This window comes from Pecten maximus, chromosome 11 (genome assembly GCF_902652985.1).
Source record: "Pecten maximus chromosome 11, xPecMax1.1, whole genome shotgun sequence".
Lineage (NCBI taxonomy): Eukaryota > Metazoa > Mollusca > Bivalvia > Pectinida > Pectinidae > Pecten > Pecten maximus.
The window spans coordinates 36,006,928-36,032,360 of NC_047025.1; the positions used below are offsets into that span (position 1 = coordinate 36,006,928).

General features: G+C 35.9%; 2 protein-coding genes across 3 annotated transcripts in view; one reads left to right on the forward strand and one right to left on the reverse strand.

Moving 5' to 3' along the window:
* Positions 1-10,707, forward strand: part of LOC117337890 (katanin p80 WD40 repeat-containing subunit B1-like) — a 36,259-nt gene extending 25,552 nt beyond the window's left edge. Inside the window, exons 17-19 of one of the 2 annotated variants that reach the window (XR_004534912.1) lie at positions 252-368; positions 1,235-2,837; positions 2,881-10,707. Coding sequence is in view for 1 of the 2 variants with exons in the window: in XM_033899032.1 (XP_033754923.1) it covers positions 252-368; positions 1,235-1,367 (250 nt within the window). In the remaining variant the exon portion in view is untranslated. Of the gene's footprint in view, positions 1-251; positions 369-1,234 lie in introns of both variants that reach the window. The other variant, XM_033899032.1, reaches the window with a different exon arrangement.
* A 753-nt stretch (positions 10,708-11,460) lies between these two features.
* Positions 11,461-14,608, reverse strand: LOC117338579 (dentin sialophosphoprotein-like). The gene is made up of 4 exons (XM_033899936.1): positions 14,431-14,608; positions 13,394-14,089; positions 12,737-13,306; positions 11,461-11,978 (listed from the first exon to the last, which is right to left on the reverse strand). The coding sequence occupies exons 1-4, from the start codon at positions 14,606-14,608 to the stop codon at positions 11,461-11,463; spliced, it is 1,962 nt and encodes a 653-aa protein (XP_033755827.1).
* Positions 14,609-25,433: the final 10,825 nt, after the last annotated feature.

The following is a 25,433-nucleotide window of genomic DNA, read 5'->3' on the forward strand; positions in this document are numbered from 1 at the left end:
CAATATGATGTAGTCTATGGTAAGGTATTCTAAACAGTTAAACACAGAACCGGTCTTATCTTTGGTCTACCATATTGTTTAATCCTCTATAAAGCACAGGACACAGAAAAAAAAACGACCCCTGTTAGCTAGCTGATATAGTTATGATATATATTTACGTTATGATAATCTGTTTTCTCCACAGTTACGTTATGATAAACTGGTGATGTGGTCAGTCCGATGTTTTATGTACCAATCTGTTTTCTCCACAGTTACGTTATGACTGCCTGTAATGCCTTGAAAATTATCCTGAGAAACTTTGGGCCTGTGATAAAATCCAATTTAACAGCTCCCCCGTCTGTGGGTGTGGATATCTCACGGGAGGAGAGGTAAGTCTGATGTTGTCTATTGTACACCACAATGGAGTCCGGAGAACAACCAATCTAGATTAAAATATCTATCATTCAAGTCTTCACCAAATTGGACTGTTATGCCTTGTTGCAATAGAGTTATATCTGTTGTGGGTATAATAAGACTATTTAATGTGTTAATTTACTGCTATTCTGTTTGTTACTGATTCAGAAGTTTAGAGCTGGTGATATTTTCGTTAATACTAAAGCAACAAAACACTTCATTGTAATTTTGAGTTTAATTTGGTCCAGAGGATCTTGACAGATCCTGTATTGGCAGTTAAACTTACTCAAACATAGGTGTACCCTGAGGTTAAAATTATTTACTTCATGTAACTTTATAATAAAAAATGCTAAAATGTGCACTTTTATAGTAGAATCTGAAAAATTGGACTAGCTTGTCTAAATAAAATTTGATAAAACTAGATTCAGAGCGCTTGATATTTATTTGATTATTTACCAGTTATCATATTCTAAAAGAGGTTGGTTTTTAAATAAGAAAAATATTTTGGAACTTCCTTAGCAACTGACAAAACAAAAACATTTAAGTTTAAAAAAGATAGATAGAGATGTAAATTAAGAGAGAAGGCGATGTTATAAAGAGCTGTTACAGAATTGGTTGTATGGTAGGGACTAGGAGGTATTAGATATGTAATGCAGACTGTCAGAATCCTTATTTCTCATTTCAATTGTGTGTTGTTTAATTTAGTCGATGATTGGTCACATTTCCCTCTCGTACAATCAAACATAATCCAGCTCTGAAAGTTGATCTGTTGATGTCTCTCCATGTTAGAAGTTTCAGATTTATCCCAGATGTTTGATGTATGTTTTTGGTTTTATTCTAGGTATAGGAAGTGTAACGCCGCTTATAGTGTTATTTTACAAATTAGAAGTGACATGGACAAACGACAAAACATTCAGGGAAAAGTCGGTACCGTATTCCGTGAACTACAAATTCTTATGAACAACTTGGAGTAGACGTCCATTAAAGCATTCAAACCATTACATTCGCAAACCCTGTCTCAGCACAAGCATGTCAATAAATGTAATACGAAATATGTGAGACCTCATGGAGCTGTGCGTGATTCCAAATGTGTGCTATAATGGGACATTAACATACGATTACTTTAAAGTGGCTGTATGTTACTGTGGGATTTTGAAGTAAGGGAGAGAACTTTTGATGTTAATGTATTCAACACCAGATATAAAATAGGTACATTGTATTTACAAATCAAAAGTGATATGAACAAAGGAAAACTGTGTCCAGGGAAAAATTGGTACAATATTCTGTGAATCTGGAGTAAATCAATGCCAGGTTTGAACCATTTAAATTCATAATACCATCTTGACAAAAACATTGCAGTTTGGGAGAGGTGGAACAGTGCTAAATTCCATAATTGTGGTGTCACATTGAAATATTTACACAATATATCATATGTTATAGTGCTAGGATGTGCGATATTGACACAAGGGAGACAACTTTTACACTGAAGGTGTTTGGGGATACAGCAGAGACTGGTATAATCAGCCTGATGTTTAGTCCCCTATTTGTGATATGTATAGTATTCATTGTTCAGCATGGAGAAGGACTACATGTACCAGGACGGTTATCAGGTGTGTGGTTCGTCATCAAGGAATATGATTAACAAGAACAATGTTTTACCTGTCGTAAGCCCAGGAGGCCTGGTCCATCAGTATAGACTAGCTCTATCTGACCATTTATACTGGAGAAGTGATCCTCCGTGTTTGGGCATGATGCATCAGCTTATCAGTGGTTACACTCAGAAGCTTGATCATCTTGATGTTCAAAAAGTACAAAAGGAATAACAGTATGATTGGACATTCTATGTGATAACCTAAAGTGACCAGTGCATTACCTAAAGTGATCAGTGTATTACCTAAAGTGACCAGTTTATTACCTAAAGTGACCAGCCTTAACTAGCGATGCCCTTTTAGCAATATTTGTTTGGAAATGGCCTAGTAATGATTGTGTGTCTGTATGTGTGTTTATTATGTGTGTTACAGTGCTTATTTGGACAGGTAGGACTTAAGAAACTATTACACTTGTGTCTTTAACCTGTATGCTTAAGATGTTAAGGATCTCGACTGATTGCTGCTGATAGCCAGCTCAGTGCTGGTTGTGATAATGTAGAATATAAGTGATGTTATTGTGTTTGGTTAACATCCTCACAACACACAAACAAAGCAAACACAAATAAAAGCTTTATTAGTCAATAAACTTGTTGTATTCCAAGATATCTTTATTTAACTGGGGGAAAGGGTCTTGAAGATAAATTAAAAATGAAAGATAAAATGGGACAATGTCTTGTGTAAAATATAAAGATGTTTATTTTGTAACTTAGAGCAACATTTATGATTTAAGCTACTGTATAACATTATGTTATAGAGTTTACCCCCAATAATGACTGACATACTATTAATACTGAGGTTGTCTACCCCCAATAATGACTGAAATACTATTAATACTGAGGTTAAGGAGCATTGTGGTCAGTTCTCAGTAAAAACAAAAATAACAAACAGTGTTGTCTCGTCTTCAAATCAAAGACATTTTCTATTAGTACAAGAACATTGAATATTAAATGGGAACATGGGCAAAAAACAAATGTTTAGTTTCTTAATCAGGTAGTTCTCATCAGAATGTCTACAGGTCTTTATAGGCAATTTCAGGATCATTTATTTCCTGATCACCATATCTAAAATTCTATTTTATGAGCTTCTACAGCAATAAATTAAGGTTTTTCAATCTACATTTCTCGGAGCTTCATGAACAAATTGCTTTTTTTTTAGTTAATTTGCATTTGCAAATGCATCCTGTATTTTCTTCCTTCTTTTTTCTGTTTTTCACCATTTTTTATGTCACCTGAGACAAAGTTTTAAGTGACCTTTTCTAATCACCTTTGTCCGTCGTCGTGAGTTGTCCATCCTTAATCAATTTGCATTTTTGACTTCTTCTCAGAAACCCATGAACCAATTTTAATGAAATTTGCAGAAATCCTCCATGTCCAAAGGTCAACCAAAATTGTGAATTATATGGTTCCCACACTCCACCAGGGGACTGATGGGCGTGACCAAAAGGGGTCAAATTGACTGAAATTTCAAAAACTTCTCTAAACCCAAATGAGGTGGAATCAAATACTTTTCATAGATGGAAGGGGTCTTGAGGTGCTTTACCAAAATTGTGGATTTTATGACCCTGTAGTCTCATGTTTTCTACTTGGGGAGGGAGGTAAGCTTTACTATAGTTTATATAGGGAAATCACATTTTTGACTGATTTGATGGATCTCTTTTGGAATTAATTCTCAGTTAGAAATAGCAGCTTTGGAAGGCAGTTTGATGGTTTCCAAATGTTGGTCTGACTGACCCCTAAGGGCTGATGGGTGGGGTCAAAAAGGTCAAATTGGCAAAAATATTTCAGAAGTCAGGTGACTGTTCAGGCCCATGGGCCTTTTTGTTTTTTTGTGTGTCAATTGTTTGAAATGAAGACCTTACATGCTTGACAATAGATTGAAATGAAGTGTGCCTTCTACTTGCATGGTTTACTGGTGTGCTGTTTAGGTACCTGGGTCAGTACTTTTTAAATCCAGAATTATGCGAATATTGTCCAAAACCAAAATGCTACTATAGTAGTAAAATCAACATAGAGATGGCATGGTAGTGAGTTGACATGAATGGAACGGCTTCTCCTTACAAAGTTCCCTTCCTCTGTCTTCTATAGCTCAATGTGTACTAGTTCCATATTGAGAAGGTTGTGGTTTATACAGGGCCTCGGACAGGGAATTAATTGTGTAAACAATTGGTTGTGTGATGTAACAGGTAAACTTTCCATGATAAAGTACAATTTATAATTAATAAAAGTCTCAGATACATGACTGACCATAGATTATCGGGTATATGTTGTTTATGTAGTCAATATGATCATCTTTTAGGTGATTGGCAGAAATAAACAATCTTCATTAAATATAGGTTTGACTTTCCATGTAATAGTGATGCAGTATAGAAATACTGATTATAATGAAGGAGTACAGTGATAGTGATTGCTGTTCATATCTAACACATATGAATGTTAGTGTTTACAGTTTATTTGAGTTTTAACCCTTTCAACCCTAAGAAACTTAAGTGGACTCTGCCATGCATTCATCATTTGAAGTCTAATATGGTCAGTAAGGGTGAAAGGGTCGAAGTCAATAACATGTAGCATTCAGAGTCCTATCACTGTAGATATGACCATTTAAAATGAGAGATTGTGTTTTTGAAATATATGTACTTATGAGTGTGAATCTATGTATAAATGGATAATAAATCCATCAGTGTAGGATTTGATTCCTTTTCTAACTTTTCCTAAAAATGCCACTCTCTATAATGCCAAATATTGCTTATATTGTGTAGTTTTAGATTCACCAAACTTACACAAGAAACATATTTATCCCTAGAATTGTTTAATTTTACCATATGAAAGGTGGGTTGGTTACAGATCTGTGAACCATTAGGTAGAATAACTGTCTTCTGATGTGACTAAAAGATTGGAATAATTATATAAAATTGTCAATATTATAGTACAGAGGTATCACTCTTACATCTGATGTAAGTAATCATCAGTTAGCTAGGTAATATTCACTTCAACATACTACCCCAGTCTTCATTCCTAGTATATGGTTGTTAACAATACAGGTGAGTTTGAGGATGATTTAAAAAACGGGGATGAGTTATCTCCCTTGTATATATTCCCTGTTGTACAGAACATTAACCACACAGATACTATGATAATAAGGGTAATACAGTCACATTCTAGTCCACATGTCATGGATACAGGTGTATGGTATATCAACAGACTACATTGTCCCGAATGTTACAGTCACATTCTAGTCCACATGTCATGGATACAGGTGTATGTTATATCAACAGACTACATTGTCCCGAATGTTACAGTCACATTCTAGTCCACATGTCATGGATACAGGTGTATGGTATATCAACAGACTACATTGTCCCGAATGTTACAGTCACATTCTAGTCCACATGTCATGGATACAGGTGTATGTTATATCAACAGACTACATTGTCCCGAATGTTACAGTCACATTCTAGTCCACATGTCATGGATACAGGTGTATGGTATATCAACAGACTACATTGTCCCGAATGTTACAGTCACATTCTAGTCCACATGTCATGGATACAGGTGTATGGTATATCAACAGACTACATTGTCCCGAATGTTACAGTCACATTCTAGTCCACATGTCATGGATACAGGTGTATGGTATATCAACAGACTACATTGTCCCGAATGTTACAGTCACATTCTAGTCCACATGTCATGGATACAGGTGTATGTTATATCAACAGACTACATTGTCCCGAATGTTACAGTCACATTCTAGTCCACATGTCATGGATACAGGTGTATGTTATATCAACAGACTACATTGTCCCGAATGTTACAGTCACATTCTAGTCCACATGTCATGGATACAGGTGTATGTTATATCAACAGACTACATTGTCCCGAATGTTACAGTCACATTCTAGTCCACATGTCATGGATACAGGTGTATGTTATATCAACAGACTACATTGTCCCGAATGTTACAGTCACATTCTAGTCCACATGTCAGGGATACAGGTGTATGTTATATCAACAGACTACATTGTCTCGAATGTTGGTGTGTTTTAACAATCATATGTTATTTCATAAAACTAGCCCGGTGATCCACTTTCACCAAAATACTATCGTTTTAGAATTACTGCTAAAATCAATTTGCAATAAAATGTTTTAGATGTTTAAAATGAAAATATTGTTGCAAATATTTGTTTCTCAATTTAGATATAATAACTGAATTATTGGATGTTTTCAGTTCAGTAACGGGATCAGATTTGTAGCCTGCCATGTCTGTGTGAGATAGATCTAGATCATAACAAGACAAAAATCTTGGATGAATGACACATGTGCCCAATGGTATCTTCCTACTCGAGATATTCATTCTTCACTGTCATAGGCCACACTGTAGGTGTCCGTGTTTCTGTGAAATCTGGGGGACACTGAATTACAGAGAAAATGGTTTCATGTAAAATATAAGGTAAACTTTCTGCTAAATTTTTTTTAAAAAAAACCTATTTTTTCCAGAATTAGAAATGCTTTCTGTGTATCAGTGTTAAGGAAATAATTGTAAAGTAGTTACCTACAGTATAAACATTCCAACAAGCATTTTATGTAGCACTGAGCAGAAAAAGGTGGTTAACTTTTATAGCTCTTACTGTAGAAGGGACTCGTATTATAATGGGGTGTGTTCAATATTGTACTTGTACCGATAGCATTATGACCAGGCCTTTTCTTTTTAGAGAGGAGGGAAGTTTATGACATACCAGAGTTAAGTTTGAACATTTTAGTCTACATTTGCCACCAGAATCAATCTTGAATATGACAAGTTCAACGACCATCTTGCAGAATTTCCTTGGATTTGTTGGAATCCATCTTCATATGACAACGGATGTCTGCAGGCTAAATAGAAGCTGTCGGACTTCCTTCTCCTGTCCCTGCGGGTTTCAGACTTCCTTCTCCAGTCCCTGCAGGTTTCAGACTTCCTTCTCTGTCTCTGGGAGTTTTAGCATAACTATAATATGACCCATTTTAATAACACACCTGAAAGTTCCAAAGTTATCATCGTATCTAAGTAGTTTATGCTGTCTAGCATTGTGATATAATCCCCAGTATTATTTGTTTAGGAGAAATTATAATTTACCTTTTCCTTTTAATCAAATTTCTATTGTGTATCATAACTGTTATGTGGCATAGAACTAACCCATGACTAGATTTTTTGCTGCAATCTGAAGATATGTGCTGTCTGTATTGGAGGTAATCACAGAGTTGTACAGAAACAGGAGGGGTGGACTGAATTAGCTTGGAGATTTTACATTTCTGTCTTTGGTAAGAAATCTTGTCGATAAATGGGATTTCACATTTCTGTCACAGGTAAGAAATCTTGTCGATAGATGGGATTTCACATTTCTGTCACAGGTAAGAAATCTTGTCGATAGATGGGATTTCACATTTCTGTCACAGGTAAGAAATCTTGTCGATAACTGGGATTTCACATTTCTGTCACAGTAAGAAATCTTGTCGGTAGATGGGATTTCACATTTCTGTCACTGGTAAGAAATCTTGTCGATAGATGGGATTTCACATTTCTGTCACAGGTAAGAAATCTTGTCGATAGATGGGATTTCACATTTCTGTCACAGGTAAGACATCTTGTCGATAGATGGGATTTCACATTTCTGTCACAGTAAGAAATCTTGTCGGTAGATGGGATTTCACATTTCTGTCACTGGTAAGAAATCTTGTCGGTAGATGGGATTTCACATTTCTGTCACAGGTAAGAAATCTTGTCGATAGATGGGATTTCACATTTCTGTCACAGGTAAGACATCTTGTCGATAGATGGGATTTCACATTTCTGTCACAGGTAAGACATCTTGTCGATAGATGGGATTTCACATTTCTGTCACAGGTAAGACATCTTGTCGATAGATGGGATTTCACATTTCTGTCACAGGTAAGAAATCTTGTCGATAGATTCAATTTCACATTTCTGTCCATTGGTAAGAAATCCTTGTTGGTGGATAAGATTTTTTTTCTGCTCGGTCACAGGTAAAAAAATAGTCATTGGTAAAGAAAAATCACTACCTCTGAATAGAATTTTACAAAATTTTGAAATATATGAACTATTCTGTAACTATATTAAAAGAGATATTTTCTATACTTTTAATAATTCATTAGGGTTAATTTGTGCCTAGCCCAAGTTTCCTCTGGCCCTGACACCATATCTGGTGTACACCAGACCTGGTATCATGGCCAGAGGAAACTCGGGCTAATTTGTGCCCTATCTTTATGAACCACTCAAGTATTTTTGTTTTGAAATAATAGCCAATCTGATATATCACTCCTTTCTGAGTTCACCTATTGGCTGTCCTTTGTACATTTATTATAAATTGACCAATCAGCTGATGTGTAACATTAAAATGGGAATGTCCTTGGAATTATGGTTTGTAGAAATAACCTGCCAAAACCGCCCTTTCTGTGTAGTTCAAACCCAGGATTTGTCAAATCTGAATAAAAGGACTACCAGGGTAATTTTGTTAGTATTCCAATTAGACAGTTTTAACTGGTTTTCAGTTTAGACTTCATTCCCTCCTATTCTGTATCAAATCTGTCTCATATTTTTGTTCAGTTCAGTTATACAAAGGTCATACATTAAGAAGTAAATTTGGACGTACACTATATCGTACCTTTCTGGTAGGTGTTGGTACCTGGTGTTATATGGAGTTAACAAGAAATATTTCACATCACGTCATTATAGGAGAGCTCCACAGTTGCATTGTAAATGTAAACTTGATTCATTTTACAACAGTTGTGAAACAAGTTATATCAACTTACATTAATTATGTTTGTTCCTGGATGGAAGTGGACATGGTGTCTTAGTGGGGAAGGAAAATGGAGTATGTGTAGGAAACCCATGTGGATATGTAGGTGACCCCTAACCTTTTCATGTCCGCTCAGGGAATCGAACCCTGGCTGTCTAGGTGAAAGGCAGGCGTGTTACCACTGTACCACCCGACCACCCATTACATTCAACCCTCTGAATCAATAATATTTTCTTTTTAGTTTACTTGAAAGTACACTTGATTGTTAAAGATATTAAGAATGAAGGATGGGATGTGTAAAACAAACATGTACAAGGTGTTAATGTAAATCATCCAATATTTCACTACTTTTTTTGTTAAAAAGTACTGGTAGTTTAGAATCTCTTAAAGTAGTATTCATTTTGCTGAACTCTATAACCAGTTTTATGACTGCTGCAGTGTCTTATATGTTTAAATCATACTTAATCTTCTATGGTTTTGGGCCATATTTATCATGATTCTTCTGACAATCATACGTTCCACTCAGGCCTTGCACCAAATGTCTTACAAAACCAAGTTTCTCGGTCTACAGAGGTTGTGTTGGAAACTTGGTAAGGGGAGATAATTTGTGTCTGATATTACAATTACATTGTACATGTAAAAAGAATAACCATCCTCGTTTGCCAGACATTTAGTGATTAGGCCGAGAAAAGTCTCCATTATAGATCCATTAAGATGGGTTGTGTGTACTGAACTCACATACAAGGTCAATAGTGTGACAAAATATTAATGGAAAGTATAGAAGTATGTCAATATTCCTATGTTAAGAAAAAGTATATTATATTTAATAGTTTTAATTTTGCAAATAGTAATTATTACAGAGATATGATTCCAATTAAATATATTTGTTAATGTGTGTGAGTGAATGAATGTACTCAACCTAGTACAGGGTCGTTAGATTATTAATGAATTAAAATAATGTTACATTGGTTGAAGATATCTTACTTTATAACGAATGACTGTATTTAAGTTCTGCATGTATATTTAAAGGGAAGAAATACAAAATATTTTTCAATTTTTTTTTTTTTTTTGCGAAATAAAATTTTGTATTGATTGTCACCTAACCAGATAGAACAACTCAGCATTGTTGAAAGCATAAGTACTTGTAATTATTAAACTGTTGTGATTACAATATGCTGTACTCTGATGTAGGTTTTTCTTAAGGTCACAAGTTAGAATGTAAATGTATAAGATCTTGATTTTATAAAACTCATGTCACTTTAGAAATATGCCAAGTTGAAAAATTTAGAAAATGATTTTATATTATTAAGTAAAGCTGATTATTAGGAAAAATAATTAGTTCTGTTAAAATTATTGAAAATCAAAAATTTAGTTACAAATTAGTAGATTTAGTTTGGCAAGAGAAAAAAATGCAAAAATGTTCTAAAGTCCTGTTAATGATAATTTGTGACTGTTTGAGTTGTCATGGCTTTGAACATAGTGTTGTGGTGTTTAGAGGAGCCTGGATACCCCTTTTAGCAAGTCTACATTCTAACAGTTAATTCCATGAATAATTGATTACCTTGCATGTTGAAAAGGAAAAAAGGAAAACACAGAAATGATTCTCTTAGTGATGAAAACGGTCAGTGTGTTTAATCCAATGTGGGAATAGAACGAATGTGCTACTGAATATTGTTTCTCAGAACAAATTATCCCTATGCAAATGTGAAATAGGCTTCTTCATCGATATGTAGGTTATATTGTAATTTATTTGTGTTTTATGCTTCAATAAGTGCTGTTTTGTCTTAGTGACGAATGTGTTGTTCCACTTTGTATACGGCTAAGTCCACAGAACACTGCATTATTTTTACACAATAAATATTTCTGTACAATTGACAGAGGACTCTGCGTTATTTGTTACATCAACTACTATGACTTTACTGATGGGTGAGCCTAAACTACTGCCTGTTACATTATCACAATGGTATCGACTGCTATGACTGATGGGTGAGCCTAAACTACTGCCTGTTACATTATCACAATGGTATCGACTGCTATGATGATGGTCGAGTCTAAACTTCTACTGCCTGTTACATTATCACAATGGTACCAACTGCTATGACTGATGGGTGAGCCTAAACTACTGTCTGTTACATTATCACAATGGTATCGACTGCTATGACTGATGGTCGAGCCTAAACTACTGCCTGTTACATTATCACAATAGTATCAACTGCTATGACTGATGGTCGAGTCTAAACTACTGCCTGTTACATTATCACAATGGTATCAACTACTATGACTGATGGGTGAGCCTAAACTACTGCCTGTTAAATTATCACAATGGTATCGACTGCTATGACTGATGGGTGAGCCTAAACTACTGCTTGTTACATTATCACAATGGTATGGACTGCTATGACTGATGGGTGAGCCTAAACTACTGTCTGTTACATTATCACAATGGTATCGACTACTATGACTGATGGGTGAGCCTAAACTACTGCCTGTTACATTATCACAATGGTATCGACTGCTATGACTGATGGGTGAGCCTAAACTACTGCCTGTTACATTATCACAATGGTATCAACTGCTATGACTGATGGTCGAGCCTAAACTACTGCCTGTTACATTATCACAATAGTATCAACTGCTATGACTGATGGTCGAGTCTAAACTACTGCCTGTTACATTATCACAATGGTACCAACTGCTGTGACTGATGGGTGAGCCTAAACTACTGCCTGTTACATTATCACAATGGTATCGACTGCTATGACTGATGGGTGAGCCTAAACTACTGCCTGTTACATTATCACAATGGTATGGACTACTATGACTGATGGTCGAGTCTAAACTACTGCCTGTTACATTATCACAATGGTATCGACTGCTATGACTGATGGGTGAGCCTAAACTACTGTCTGTTACATTATCACAATGGTATCGACTACTATGACTGATGGGTGAGCCTAAACTACTGTCTGTTACATTATCACAATGGTATCGACTGCTATGACTGATTGGTGAGCCTAAACTACTGCCTGTTACATTATCACAATGGTATCGACTGCTATGACTGATTGGTGAGCCTAAACTACTGCCTGTTACATTATCACAATGGTATCGACTGCTATGACTGATGGGTGAGCCTAAACTACTGCCTGTTACATTATCACAATGGTATCAACTGCTATGACTGATGGGTGAGCCTAAACTACTGCCTGTTACATTATCACAACGGTATCGACTGCTATGACTGATGGGTGAGCCTAAACTACTGTCTGTTACATTATCACAATGGTATCGACTGCTATGACTGATGGTCGAGTCTAAACTTCTACTGCCTGTTACATTATCACAACGGTATCGACTGCTATGACTGATGGGTGAGCCTAAACTACTGCCTGTTACATTATCACAATGGTATCAACTACTATGACTGATGGGTGAGCCTAAACTACTGCCTGTTACATTATCACAATGGTATCGACTGCTATGACTGATGGTCGAGCCTAAACTACTGCCTGTTACATTATCACAATAGTATCAACTGCTATGACTGATGGTCGAGTCTAAACTACTGCCTGTTACATTATCACAATGGTATCAACTACTATGACTGATGGGTGAGCCTAAACTACTGCCTGTTACATTATCACAATGGTATCAACTGCTGTGACTTTACTGATGGGTGAGCCTAAACTACTGCCTGTTACATTATCACAATGGTATGGACTGCTATGACTGATGGGTGAGCCTAAACTACTGCCTGTTACATTATCACAATAGTATCAACTGCTATGACTGATGGTCGAGTCTAAACTACTGCCTGTTACATTATCACAATAGTATCAACTACTATGACTGATGGTCGAGTCTAAACTACTGCCTGTTACATTATCACAATGGTATCAACTACTATGACTGATGGGTGAGCCTAAACTACTGCCTGTTAAATTATCACAATGGTATCGACTGCTATGACTGATGGGTGAGCCTAAACTACTGTCTGTTACATTATCACAATGGTATGGACTACTATGACTGATGGGTGAGCCTAAACTACTGTCTGTTAAATTATCACAATGGTATCGACTACTATGACTGATGGGTGAGCCTAAACTACTGCCTGTTACATTATCACAATGGTATCGACTACTATGACTGATGGGTGAGCCTAAACTACTGCCTGTTACATTATCACAATGGTATCGACTGCTATGACTGATGGGTGAGCCTAAACTACTGCCTGTTACATTATCACAATGGTACCAACTGCTATGACTGATGGGTGAGCCTAAACTACTGCCTGTTACATTATCACAATGGTATCGACTGCTATGACTGATGGGTGAGCCTAAACTACTGCCTGTTACATTATCACAATGGTACCAACTGCTATGACTGATGGGTGAGCCTAAACTACTGTCTGTTACATTATCACAATGGTATCGACTGCTATGACTGATGGTCGAGCCTAAACTACTGCCTGTTACATTATCACAATAGTATCAACTGCTATGACTGATGGTCGAGTCTAAACTACTGCCTGTTACATTATCACAATGGTACCAACTGCTGTGACTGATGGGTGAGCCTAAACTACTGCCTGTTACATTATCACAATGGTATCGACTGCTATGACTGATGGGTGAGCCTAAACTACTGCCTGTTACATTATCACAATGGTATCGACTACTATGACTGATGGTCGAGTCTAAACTACTGCCTGTTACATTATCACAATGGTATCGACTGCTATGACTGATGGGTGAGCCTAAACTACTGTCTGTTACATTATCACAATGGTATCGACTACTATGACTGATGGGTGAGCCTAAACTACTGTCTGTTACATTATCACAACGGTATCGACTGCTATGACTGATGGGTGAGCCTAAACTACTGTCTGTTACATTATCACAATGGTATCGACTGCTATGACTGATGGTCGAGTCTAAACTTCTACTGCCTGTTACATTATCACAATGGTATCGACTGCTATGACTGATGGGTGAGCCTAAACTACTGTCTGTTACATTATCACAATGGTACCAACTGCTATGACTGATGGGTGAGCCTAAACTACTGTCTGTTACATTATCACAATGGTACCAACTGCTATGACTGATGGGTGAGCCTAAACTACTGCCTGTTACATTATCACAACGGTATCGACTGCTATGACTGATGGGTGAGCCTAAACTACTGCCTGTTACATTATCACAATGGTATCGACTGCTATGACTGATGGGTGAGCCTAAACTACTGCCTGTTACATTATCACAATGGTATCAACTGCTATGACTGATGGGTGAGTCTAAACTACTGCCTGTTACATTATCACAATGGTATCGACTGCTATGACTGATGGGTGAGCCTAAACTACTGCCTGTTACATTATCACAATGGTATCAACTGCTATGACTGATGGGTGAGTCTAAACTACTGCCTGTTACATTATCACAATGGTATCAACTGCTATGACTGATGGTCGAGTCTAAACTTCTACTGCCTGCATATTGCAGTCTGGAATGTCCTCAGTCATGTGTCGAGGAAGAGCAAGGATAACACAGAATTTAATGGAGCCAGTGGAAATGTTTTAACTCAAACATGAGCAGTCATCAGAACAATCAACCTTTTGTACGGATTCTGCTGTGTTGTCCAACATGTCCTTGCTCCTCTTGGACACTACCAGGTATTTTACTTGGGAGGATCTTGTATCTTGTCCACGAAGGACGGAGTCTTTTACACATCCACCAATCAGAGGACGGCTGTGACTCCATCCCATAGTAACTTCTCAGTCACGTTAGTTACCAGGTAAAGACTTGCTGGATATTGGTAAAAGAGCAAAAACCACCAAATATACTGTATATGGTAGAAATACAGCGAACAGCCCAATAGTGATCATCATCCAGCTGGTTAGAGGGGAGTAATTTCCTCACTGTTCCCATCATGTCATTATCAATGTCAATGATAGAAGGGCTCAGGTCATAGAGAAACATTGTAGTTGCTGTCAGCCATAGATTTTTAGCCTATTATTGGGCTGAATGGCAAAATAAGAATCATCATCTACAGTCGGGGTATATCATCATTTAAAGTCTTATTGAAGATAACACATCTTTTGGACTTAAATTTCTCTGTATTGTCCTACATGGGAATGGGATGAATCTGGCGCCCTTCTAGCTGAAACTATCGACCCCTCGTGGAAGAAGAAATTCTGTCAACTATCAAGCAAAAGTTACTGTAATACCTCTCATTGTAGGGGAAATTCTGTCAAGCTAAAGACAGAAATTTCTGTCATATCTCGCATGTCAAAGGTAATTCTGTCAAGCCAAAGACAGAAATGTCTGTTGTATTTCACATGCTAGAGGAAATTCTGTCAAAGCTTTGGTTGAAATTTCTGTCATATTCCACATGGTCGCCTCTAGGACTGAATACACATACATGTATATCATCACCAAGTTTCTCTGAAACCCTATTCAGGATAGCATTGACACGATGATGTGGAATTATGATCCAGTAATTACACTCATAAAGGCAACAGGATTCATGGACCAGCTTGATGTCTTGGTAATAAAAACACAGACAAGAAATGTCTTTTGAAAAATAAATCTCTTTTTATTTGCTTAAAATACAGGCACAGAGTATTTCTGAAATACTGAGTGTTCTGATTTGTATACTGTATGTTATAAGATTCCCTTGTCCATAATTGTGTCTGTGTGTAATCTAGAAATTTGTGAGTGTGTGTGTTTGAGTCACTTGCATATTTATATGATCGAGTAATTGTATGTGTGTGACCAAATCACTTGTGTATATGTGTGATCAAGTCATTTATATGTGTGACAGAGTTACTTTCATATGTGTGTGTGACCAAGTCACATGTGCATGTGGTTGAATCTCTTGTGTTTGTGTGTGACCGAGTCACTTGTGTTTGTGTGTGACCGAGTCACTTGTGTTTGTGTGTGACCGAGTCACTTGTGTTTGTGTGTGACCGAGTCACTTGTGTTTGTGTGTGACCGAGTCACTTGTGTTTGTGTGTGACCGAGTCACTTGTGTGTGTGTGACCGAGTCACTTGTGTTTGTGTGTGACCGAGTCACTTGTGTTTGTGTGTGACCGAGTCACTTGTGTTTGTGTGTGACCGAGTCACTTGTGTTTGTGTGTGACCGAGTCACTTGTGTTTGTGTGTGACCGAGTCACTTGTGTTTGTGTGTGACCGAGTCACTTGTGTTTGTGTGTGACCGAGTCACTTGTGTGTGTGTGACCGAGTCACTTGTGTTTGTGTGACCGAGTCACTTGTGTTTGTGTGTGACCGAGTCACTTGTGTTTGTGTGTGACCGAGTCACTTGTGTTTGTGTGTGACCGAGTCACTTGTGTGTGTGTGTGACCGAGTCACTTGTGTTTGTGTGTGACCGAGTCACTTGTGTTTGTGTGTGACCGAGTCACTTGTGTTTGTGTGTGACTGAGTCACTTATGTATATGTGTACATATGCTTACATGTGTATGTAAAATATGTGATTATAGCTTTGGATTTATTTACTGTAAAATGTCAACTTTGCAGTTCATTTAGATAAAGCATATGACAAAGTACATGTACCACAGATTATTGTCAGTATTATTGGTTTACAATACAATATGTTTTGTACAAAAAATAATTTTGACACATTTACGTAATCTTCGCACTTTGTTGCTATGTTTGAAACTTCTGAACTTTTCATGACAAGAAAAAAAATTTGAATAAAAATACTGACGTACTCTATCTGGTAATAAGGTCTGGCACAAAAAAAACCCCAACACATTGGCTAAAAGTAGGAGGAGGGCTTACTACAGGACAAATTCATTGTTATTTTCACTGATGTGTAATGGGTTTGAGTATGCTTATTACCAGACAAAGGCTTATTACCAGACAAATAGGGTATCATTATAATTGATTGTCTAATCAGATGATTTTTGTAAATAAATGATGATAATCAAGTTATGGAATGAACAAAAATTCCTTATAAAAATACATAAATAAACGATAAGTATAATATTGCAATGCATTGTGGCATTGTTCTCAAGTGTCTGGAATGATTCTTCGGAATATTTTAAGTGACACAATAGATATGACTGATGAATTAGATAGCACACAGGTTGCATAGTCATAACATAGGCTATTGTAATCTGGTATTAATCATCATGTCTGACCCATCCATAAATACAATCATCATTTTTACATCCTTTATTGGATTTTCTTGTGCTTATGTAATTTTTCTATGAAAATATATGTCACATGGAAGTCACATAAACTCGCATCCATGATTATACATATGCAGAATATGAGAATGAATTTCGATGGCTGAACTTTTATGACCTATATTGGATCTCCTTAGTTGTGACACATCCACCAATCAGCATGCAAGGATACAATACATAATCCAACATAGCTAGTCAAATTAACATAATCCAACATAGCTAGTCAAATTAACATAATCCAACATAGCTAGTCAAATTGACATAATCCAACATAGCTAGTCAAATTGACATATCCAACATAGCTAGTCAAATTAACATAATCCAACATAGCTAGTCAAATTGACATAATCCAACATAGCTAGTCAAATTAACATAATCCAACATAGCTAGTCAAATTAACATAATCCAACAAAGCTAGTCAAATTAACATAATCCAACATAGCTAGTCAAATTGACATAATCCAACATAGCTAGTCAAATTGACATAATCCAACATAGCTAGTCAAATTGACATAATCCAACATAGCTAGTCAAATTAACATATCCAACATAGCTAGGCAAATCAACATAATCCAACATAGCTAGTCAAATTAACATAATCCAACATAGCTAGTCAAATTAACATAATCCAACAGAGCTAGTCAAACGAAGAATCAAAATTATATAATTTTTGGAGTTTTAAATACACATCTGAAATCCATACCAATTAGTCAACATTTTGAGGAATACAAAATAAAGAGTCCACTGTAAGACAATTACAAAAATCTGATTGGTACAGTTGATCAACATTACATTAAAAAATAAATGATAAAAAAACAACTCATGGTACACATGTTTGTATCCAAAATAAAATCTGCATTATATCATGTCTGACTGTTCATGTTATTGTGTAACGTTTAAAGAAATATAGCATTTTAACAATGGAATAAATATATACTAAAACACAATAGTAATACTATATAGTATGTACAGACTAGGGGTACATAGAACTGACTCTGCTCAACAGCAGACTTTTTAAAAATTATCAGTTTTATAAATCAATGGCCTAATGGTTAAACAAAATATGAGAAGTGTACTAAAAAAAGTGTTTTCGTTTTCAGATTTTTTAAAGTTTGAATTACCTCCCCTTGTTCAATATGCCTCTACACCAAACTATGAACAGTATCTCGTTAAAAAACAACTATTTCAAAGATATTCGAAGTAAGTTACTGAAAGTGCATAACTTATCTCCTTCAAACGGCACACACATTAAAACAAACAATGAACATACACTTAAGGACACATTTGCCCAATTAGGCTCGACTAGAACATAAGACCAGTATGGTTGGTCTGTTTTAGTACTATAAAAAATATTGCACCACCCCAGAACATTGTGTATACAGGATCAGTTCCATCTCCATTCAAACAGTATAATATGTCTAATCTATTTGCATCATTTTTAGCACTAAAACCATGGTTTTAGCTGCAGATATTATGGTATTCAACCTACGGTAATAAACACGCTTGTCTATAAGAGCAGGAAAGAGGATTAATCTTTGAAAGACACTTTAAAGAAATGATTCAGACACTACTTCTAAAATATATATTTCCATCCCTGATTTTTAAAAAGCTCAGTGATTTTCCTGAAAATGATTTAAATAAAAAACAGTTAAGCTTATTAGGTTGAAACTGGTACATCTATTAAAAAATAATGATCATTTAGATGTTAACCATAACTGGAACATATTTAATTAGTTAAGGACAACTCTGTTAAGTAGCAACAGGAACCTTTTTAACATGTTCACTTATGAAACAAGTAGTCTGAACTTGATCATTTAAATGAAAAAGCATTCAATATAAAATTGGAGACAATATTACTAGAAGTTTTACCCCAAAGCTTTGCTTGATGTCTATATTAGTGGAAGATCTGTATCAATGTAACAATTTATGTAGTTATATCTGTATAAAAGATGAATATCCCCACTGTAGAATATATTTATGAAAATGTTGAAATAAAAGTGATGATTTTGTTTGTATTTCCACGGACTATATTTTTTGCCAATTACAGTGATATTTGTATGGTTACTAATTACAGTAATGTAAATATTGTAACTAATTCTAGTAAATCAAGTACGGTTACTAATTATATTAAAGTATGCTTACTGGAATATTTGTATGGTTAAGTAGGATTTGTGTCAAATAACATCATACACATATATATAGAGAAGAAAATAACAATACTAGATAGGAGTCAGTAACATATATTGGTGTGTAGTGTTGTACTGTACATTGTAATAGTCTCCCTATCAGTAACATATATTGGGGTGTAGTGTTGTACTGTACATTGTAATAGTCTCCCTATCAGTAACATATATTGGGGTGTAGTGTTGTACTGTACATTGTAATAGTTTCCCTAGCAGTAACATATATTGGGGTGTAGTGTTGTACTGTACATTGTAATAGTCTCCCTATCAGTAACATATATTGGTGTGTAGTGTTGTAGTGTACATTGTAATAGTCTCCAGTAACATATTTTGGGGTGTAGTGTTGTAGTGTACATTGTAATAGTTTCCCTATCAGTAACATATATTGGTGTGTAGTGTTGTAGTGTACATTGTAATAGTCTCCAGTAACATATATTGGTGTGTAGTGTTGTACTGTACATTGTAATAGTCTCCCTATCAGTAACATATATTGGTGTGTAGTGTTGTACTGTACATTGTAATAGTCTCCCTATCAGTAACATATATTGGGGTGTAGTGTTGTACTGTACATTGTAATAGTCTCCCTATCAGTAACATATATTGGGGTGTAGTGTTGTACTGTACATTGTAATAGTCTCCCTATTAGTAACATATATTGGGGTATAGTGTTGTACTGTACATTGTAATAGTCTCCCTATCAGTAACATATATTGGGGTGTAGTGTTGTAGTGTACATTGTAATAGTTTCCCTATCAGTAACATATATTGGGGTGTAGTGTTGTACTGTACATTGTAATAGTCTCCCTATCAGTAACATATATTGGGGTGTAGTGTTGTACTGTACATTGTAATAGTCTCCCTATCAGTAACATATATTGGGGTGTAGTGTTGTACTGTACATTGTAATAGTTTCCCTAGCAGTAACATATATTGGTGTGTAGTGTTGTACTGTACATTGTAATAGTCTCCCTATCAGTAACATATATTGGGGTGTAGTGTTGTACTGTACATTGTAATAGTCTCCCTATCAGTAACATATATTGGGGTGTAGTGTTGTACTGTACATTGTAATAGTCTCCAGTAACATATATTGGGGTGTAGTGTTGTACTGTACATTGTAATAGTCTCCAGTAACATATATTGGGGTGTAGTGTTGTACTATACATTGTAATAGTCTCCAGTAACATATATTGGGGTGTAGTGTTGTACTATACATTGTAATAGTCTCCAGTAACATATATTGGGGTGTAGTGTTGTACTGTACAGTGTAATAGTTTCCCTATCAGTAACATATATTGGGGTGTAGTGTTGTACTGTACATTGTAATAGTCTCCAGTAACATATTTTGGGGTGTAGTGTTGTAGTGTACATTGTAATAGTTTCCCTATCAGTAACATATATTGGTGTGTAGTGTTGTAGTGTACATTGTAATAGTCTCCAGTAACATATATTGGTGTGTAGTGTTGTACTGTACATTGTAATAGTCTCCCTATCAGTAACATATATTGGTGTGTAGTGTTGTACTGTACATTGTAATAGTCTCCCTATCAGTAACATATATTGGGGTGTAGTGTTGTACTGTACATTGTAATAGTCTCCCTATCAGTAACATATATTGGGGTGTAGTGTTGTACTGTACATTGTAATAGTCTCCCTATTAGTAACATATATTGGGGTATAGTGTTGTACTGTACATTGTAATAGTCTCCCTATCAGTAACATATATTGGGGTGTAGTGTTGTAGTGTACATTGTAATAGTTTCCCTATCAGTAACATATATTGGGGTGTAGTGTTGTCAGGGGTAGAATTTAACTTTTTTAGTAACTCGCACGTTGTTGCGAGTGGATAAAATTTTAACTCGCAAAATTACAAACTTACTCGCAATTTTGAAATTATGTGTTAACATTAAATATAACAGATGTTTTATGATAAATAATCTTTACTTTTCAGAACCACAAACAAAAGAACAGTTGCTTCAAATAAAGTTTTTATATGAGCCAAAATACAATTAATTTTGTTTTTGTTTTATTTAACTCACTGTTCATATAAGCCAGGGTATACTCCCTTCAAATATCATCAACTTCAAGATCAATGAATATTGAAGGATTTTGATCCTATTACTTACATGTTATAATTTATTTTCAAGAGAACAAAAAAAAATCAGTCATTTCATTTGATTTAATCACGTATGATTTCTCATAAAATCTTTGACTAATAATGAAATAAGTATTAAAACTCTCGTTTCTTTTCCATTACAATATATTCATGTATATCGTAGTCTTTGAGACGCTTGAAACTAACGATTGCTGTGTACAAGCGTCACCAAGATAATGCATTGTCTGTGTGTCGGTTTTTGTTTAAAGTTTTCGTCGATGTTTTACTATGTGTGTCTGTTTTACCAGGATTTATATGCACTCGCAGAAAAATGCGAGTACCACAATTTTCTACTCGCAAAATGAAAAATCAGCTCGCATTTAGCGAGTGTGCGAGCGTTAAATTCGAACGCTGGTTGTACTGTACATTGTAATAGTCTCCCTATCAGTAACATATATTGGGGTGTAGTGTTGTACTGTACATTGTAATAGTCTCCCTATCAGTAACATATATTGGGGTGTAGTGTTGTACTGTACATTGTAATAGTTTCCCTAGCAGTAACATATATTGGTGTGTAGTGTTGTACTGTACATTGTAATAGTCTCCCTATCAGTAACATATATTGGGGTGTAGTGTTGTACTGTACATTGTAATAGTCTCCCTATCAGTAACATATATTGGGGTGTAGTGTTGTACTGTACATTGTAATAGTCTCCAGTAACATATATTGGGGTGTAGTGTTGTACTGTACATTGTAATAGTCTCCAGTAACATATATTGGGGTGTAGTGTTGTACTATACATTGTAATAGTCTCCAGTAACATATATTGGGGTGTAGTGTTGTACTATACATTGTAATAGTCTCCAGTAACATATATTGGGGTGTAGTGTTGTACTGTACAGTGTAATAGTTTCCCTATCAGTAACATATATTGGTGTGTAGTGTTGTAGTGTACATTGTAATAGTTTCCCTATCAGTAACATATATTGTAATAGTCTTCCTATCAGTAACATATATTGGGGTGTAGTGTTGTACTGTACATTGTAATAGTTTCCCTATCAGTAACATATATTGGTGTGTAGTGTTGTACTGTACATTGTAATAGTCTCCCTATCAGTAACATATATTGGGGTGTAGTGTTGTACTGTACATTGTAATAGTTTCCCTAGCAGTAACATATATTGGGGTGTAGTGTTGTACTGTACAGTGTAATAGTTTCCCTATCAGTAACATATATTGGTGTGTAGTGTTGTACTGTACATTGTAATAGTCTCCCTATCAGTAACATATATCGGTGTGTAGTGTTGTAGTGTACATTGTAATAGTCTCCAGTAACATATATTGGGGTGTAGTGTTGTGCTGTACATTGTAATAGTTTCCCTATCAGTAACATATATTGGGGTGTAGTGTTGAAGTGTACATTTTAATAGTCTCCCTATCAGTAACATATATTGGGGTGTAGTGTTGTACTGTACATTGTAATAGTTTCCCTATCAGTAACATATATTGGGGTATAGTGTTGTACTATACATTGTAATAGTTTCCCTATCAGTAACATATATTGGGGTATAGTGTTGTACTGTACATTGTAATAGTTTCCCTATTAGTAACATATATTGGGGTGTAGTGTTGTACTGTACATTGTAATAGTTTCCCTATTAGTAACATATATTGTAATAGTTTCCCTATCAGTAACATATATTGGGGTGTAGTGTTGTACTGTACAGTGTAATAGTTTCCCTATTAGTAACATATATTGGGGTGTAGTGTTGTACTGTACATTGTAATAGTCTCCCTATCAGTAACATATATTGGTGTGTAGTGTTGTAGTGTACATTGTAATAGTTTCCCTATCAGTAACATATATTGGTGTGTAGTGTTGTACTGTACATTGTAATAGTTTCCCTATCAGTAACATATATTGGGGTGTAGTGTTGTAGTGTACATTGTAATAGTCTCCCTATCAGTAACATATATTGGTGTGTAGTGTTGTACTGTACATTGTAATAGTCTCCCTATCAGTAACATATATTCGGGTATAGTGTTGTACTGTACATTGTAATAGTTTCCCTATCAGTAACATATATTGGGGTATAGTGTTGTACTGTACATTGTAATAGTTTCCCTATCAGTAACATATATTCGGGTATAGTGTTGTACTGTACATTGTAATAGTTTCCCTATCAGTAACATATATTCGGGTATAGTGTTGTACTGTACATTGTAATAGTCTCCCTATCAGTAACATATATTGGGGTGTAGTGTTGTACTATACATTGTAATAGTCTCCAGTAACATATATTGGGGTGTAGTGTTGTACTGTACATTGTAATAGTCTCCCTATCAGTAACATATATTGGGGTGTAGTGTTGTACTGTACATTGTAATAGTCTCCCTATCAGTTAAAATAATAATGGTAACTTCTTTGCTATTAATCAATATCTGTTATTTATCTTCTGGCCTATAAGATTTTTTCTCTTTTGAAACTGATTGAACCTGTCATAATAATTGTAACACCAGAATGTGTTCAGCCGATCATACGTGACCACGGGTGTGTTAGCCGATCATACGTGGCCACAGATGTTTTCAGCTGATCATACGTGACCACGGATGTGTTCAGCCGATCATATGTGACCACGGATTCGTTCAGCCGATCATACGTGACCAGATTCGTTCAGCTGATAATGCGTGACCACGGATGTGTTCAGCCGATCATACATGACCACAGATGTGTTCAGCCGATCATACATGACCACAGATGTGTTCAGCTGATCATACGTGACCACGGATGTGTTCAGCCGATCATACATGACCACAGATGTGTTCAGCCGATCATACGTGACCCCGGATGTGTTCAGCCGATCATACGTGACCACGGATGTGTTCAGCTGACCACAGAAAGCCCTCTTCTATATGTTATTACTAACAACATAACTAAGACATTTCAATATCACAATATCAATACATGTATGAAGGAGAGGCAGTATGGGGGAGAGACGGTATGGGGAGAGTGAAAGTTAAATTCTCTATTTAACCAAGAGATTTTACCATCAAAAAGGCTCATGAAATGAACAGTTTGATCACATAAATGCATTAAGCAATGATATTATTGATGTCAAACACATAAGTGTATTAATTCTCTAGTGATTGACCTGGTCAACATGTGCACATGTTTTTGATATTCACTTTGTCATCAAAATGTTGTCTCCATACATGTTCCCTCCCCAAAATTACTTTTGTTACACAGGGGCCCTACCTCCATGTGTCGGCGATCAATATGACCCTTCCCTATATCAACCAATGAAACAGAGATCTCCCCTTAACAGGGGTCATCCCAACCAATGAAACAGAGATCTCCCTCTAGTGACTTCCCAACCAACGAAAAAGGGATCTCCCTCTATGGTCATCCCAACCAATGAAACAGAGATCTCCCCTTAACAGGGGTCATCCCAACCAATGAAACAGAGATCTCCCCTTAACAGGGGTCATCCCAGCCAATGAAACAGAGATCTCCCTCTATGGTCTCCCCAACCAATAAAACAGGAATCTCCCCCTTGAGTCTCCCCATCCAATTAAACAAGGATGTCTCCCCTGGGATCTTCCCATCCAATTAAACATTGACCTCCCCCTGGGGTCTTCCCCAGGATTTAGACAACCAATGATATGTAAATCGACAAACAATTATAATTCCTACGAAACGGTGTAGTTCTTTAACAATTCCAATGTAGTGCTACTCTCTCAAGTATATATCATATTTATATAAAATTCTTTAATAAAATAGAATAAATTATACTCCAGTTTTGGAGATTTTCAAATATTTCTACAATATGTACATGCGTTGTTTCCATGGGAACACAAAATGGCCGTCATTCGCTACCACTGGTCTCAGTGGGACTGGTACGTGAACTTCTGTGCCGTGTCTGTGGATAAAATAAAAGAGCGTTTGTTAGATTATGTCAGGTGTGAATGATATTTGTACAAAGCTTTTAACCTTATAGGTTAGTTAAATACAGGTTAAATATAAATCTATGTTGCAGACAGGCAAAATATCTGCAGAAATTAAACAGAAACATTTTCAAACATAAATCTGTCACAGTTTCA

What these genes read in the sequence shown, in the direction of transcription:
- LOC117338579 (XM_033899936.1), bottom strand. Translation starts at nt 14,608, where the DNA reads ATGGGATGGAGTCACAGCCGTCCTCTGATTGGTGGATGTGTAAAAGAC. An exon ending in TTGTTCTGATGACTGCTCAT is followed by an intron (nt 14,090 to 14,430) that starts GTTTGAGTTAAA and finishes ATAATGTAACAG; the next exon opens with GCAGTAGTTTAGGCTCACCC. An exon ending in AGGCTCACCCATCAGTCATA is followed by an intron (nt 11,979 to 12,736) that starts GTAGTTGATACC and finishes ATAATGTAACAG; the next exon opens with GCAGTAGTTTAGGCTCACCC.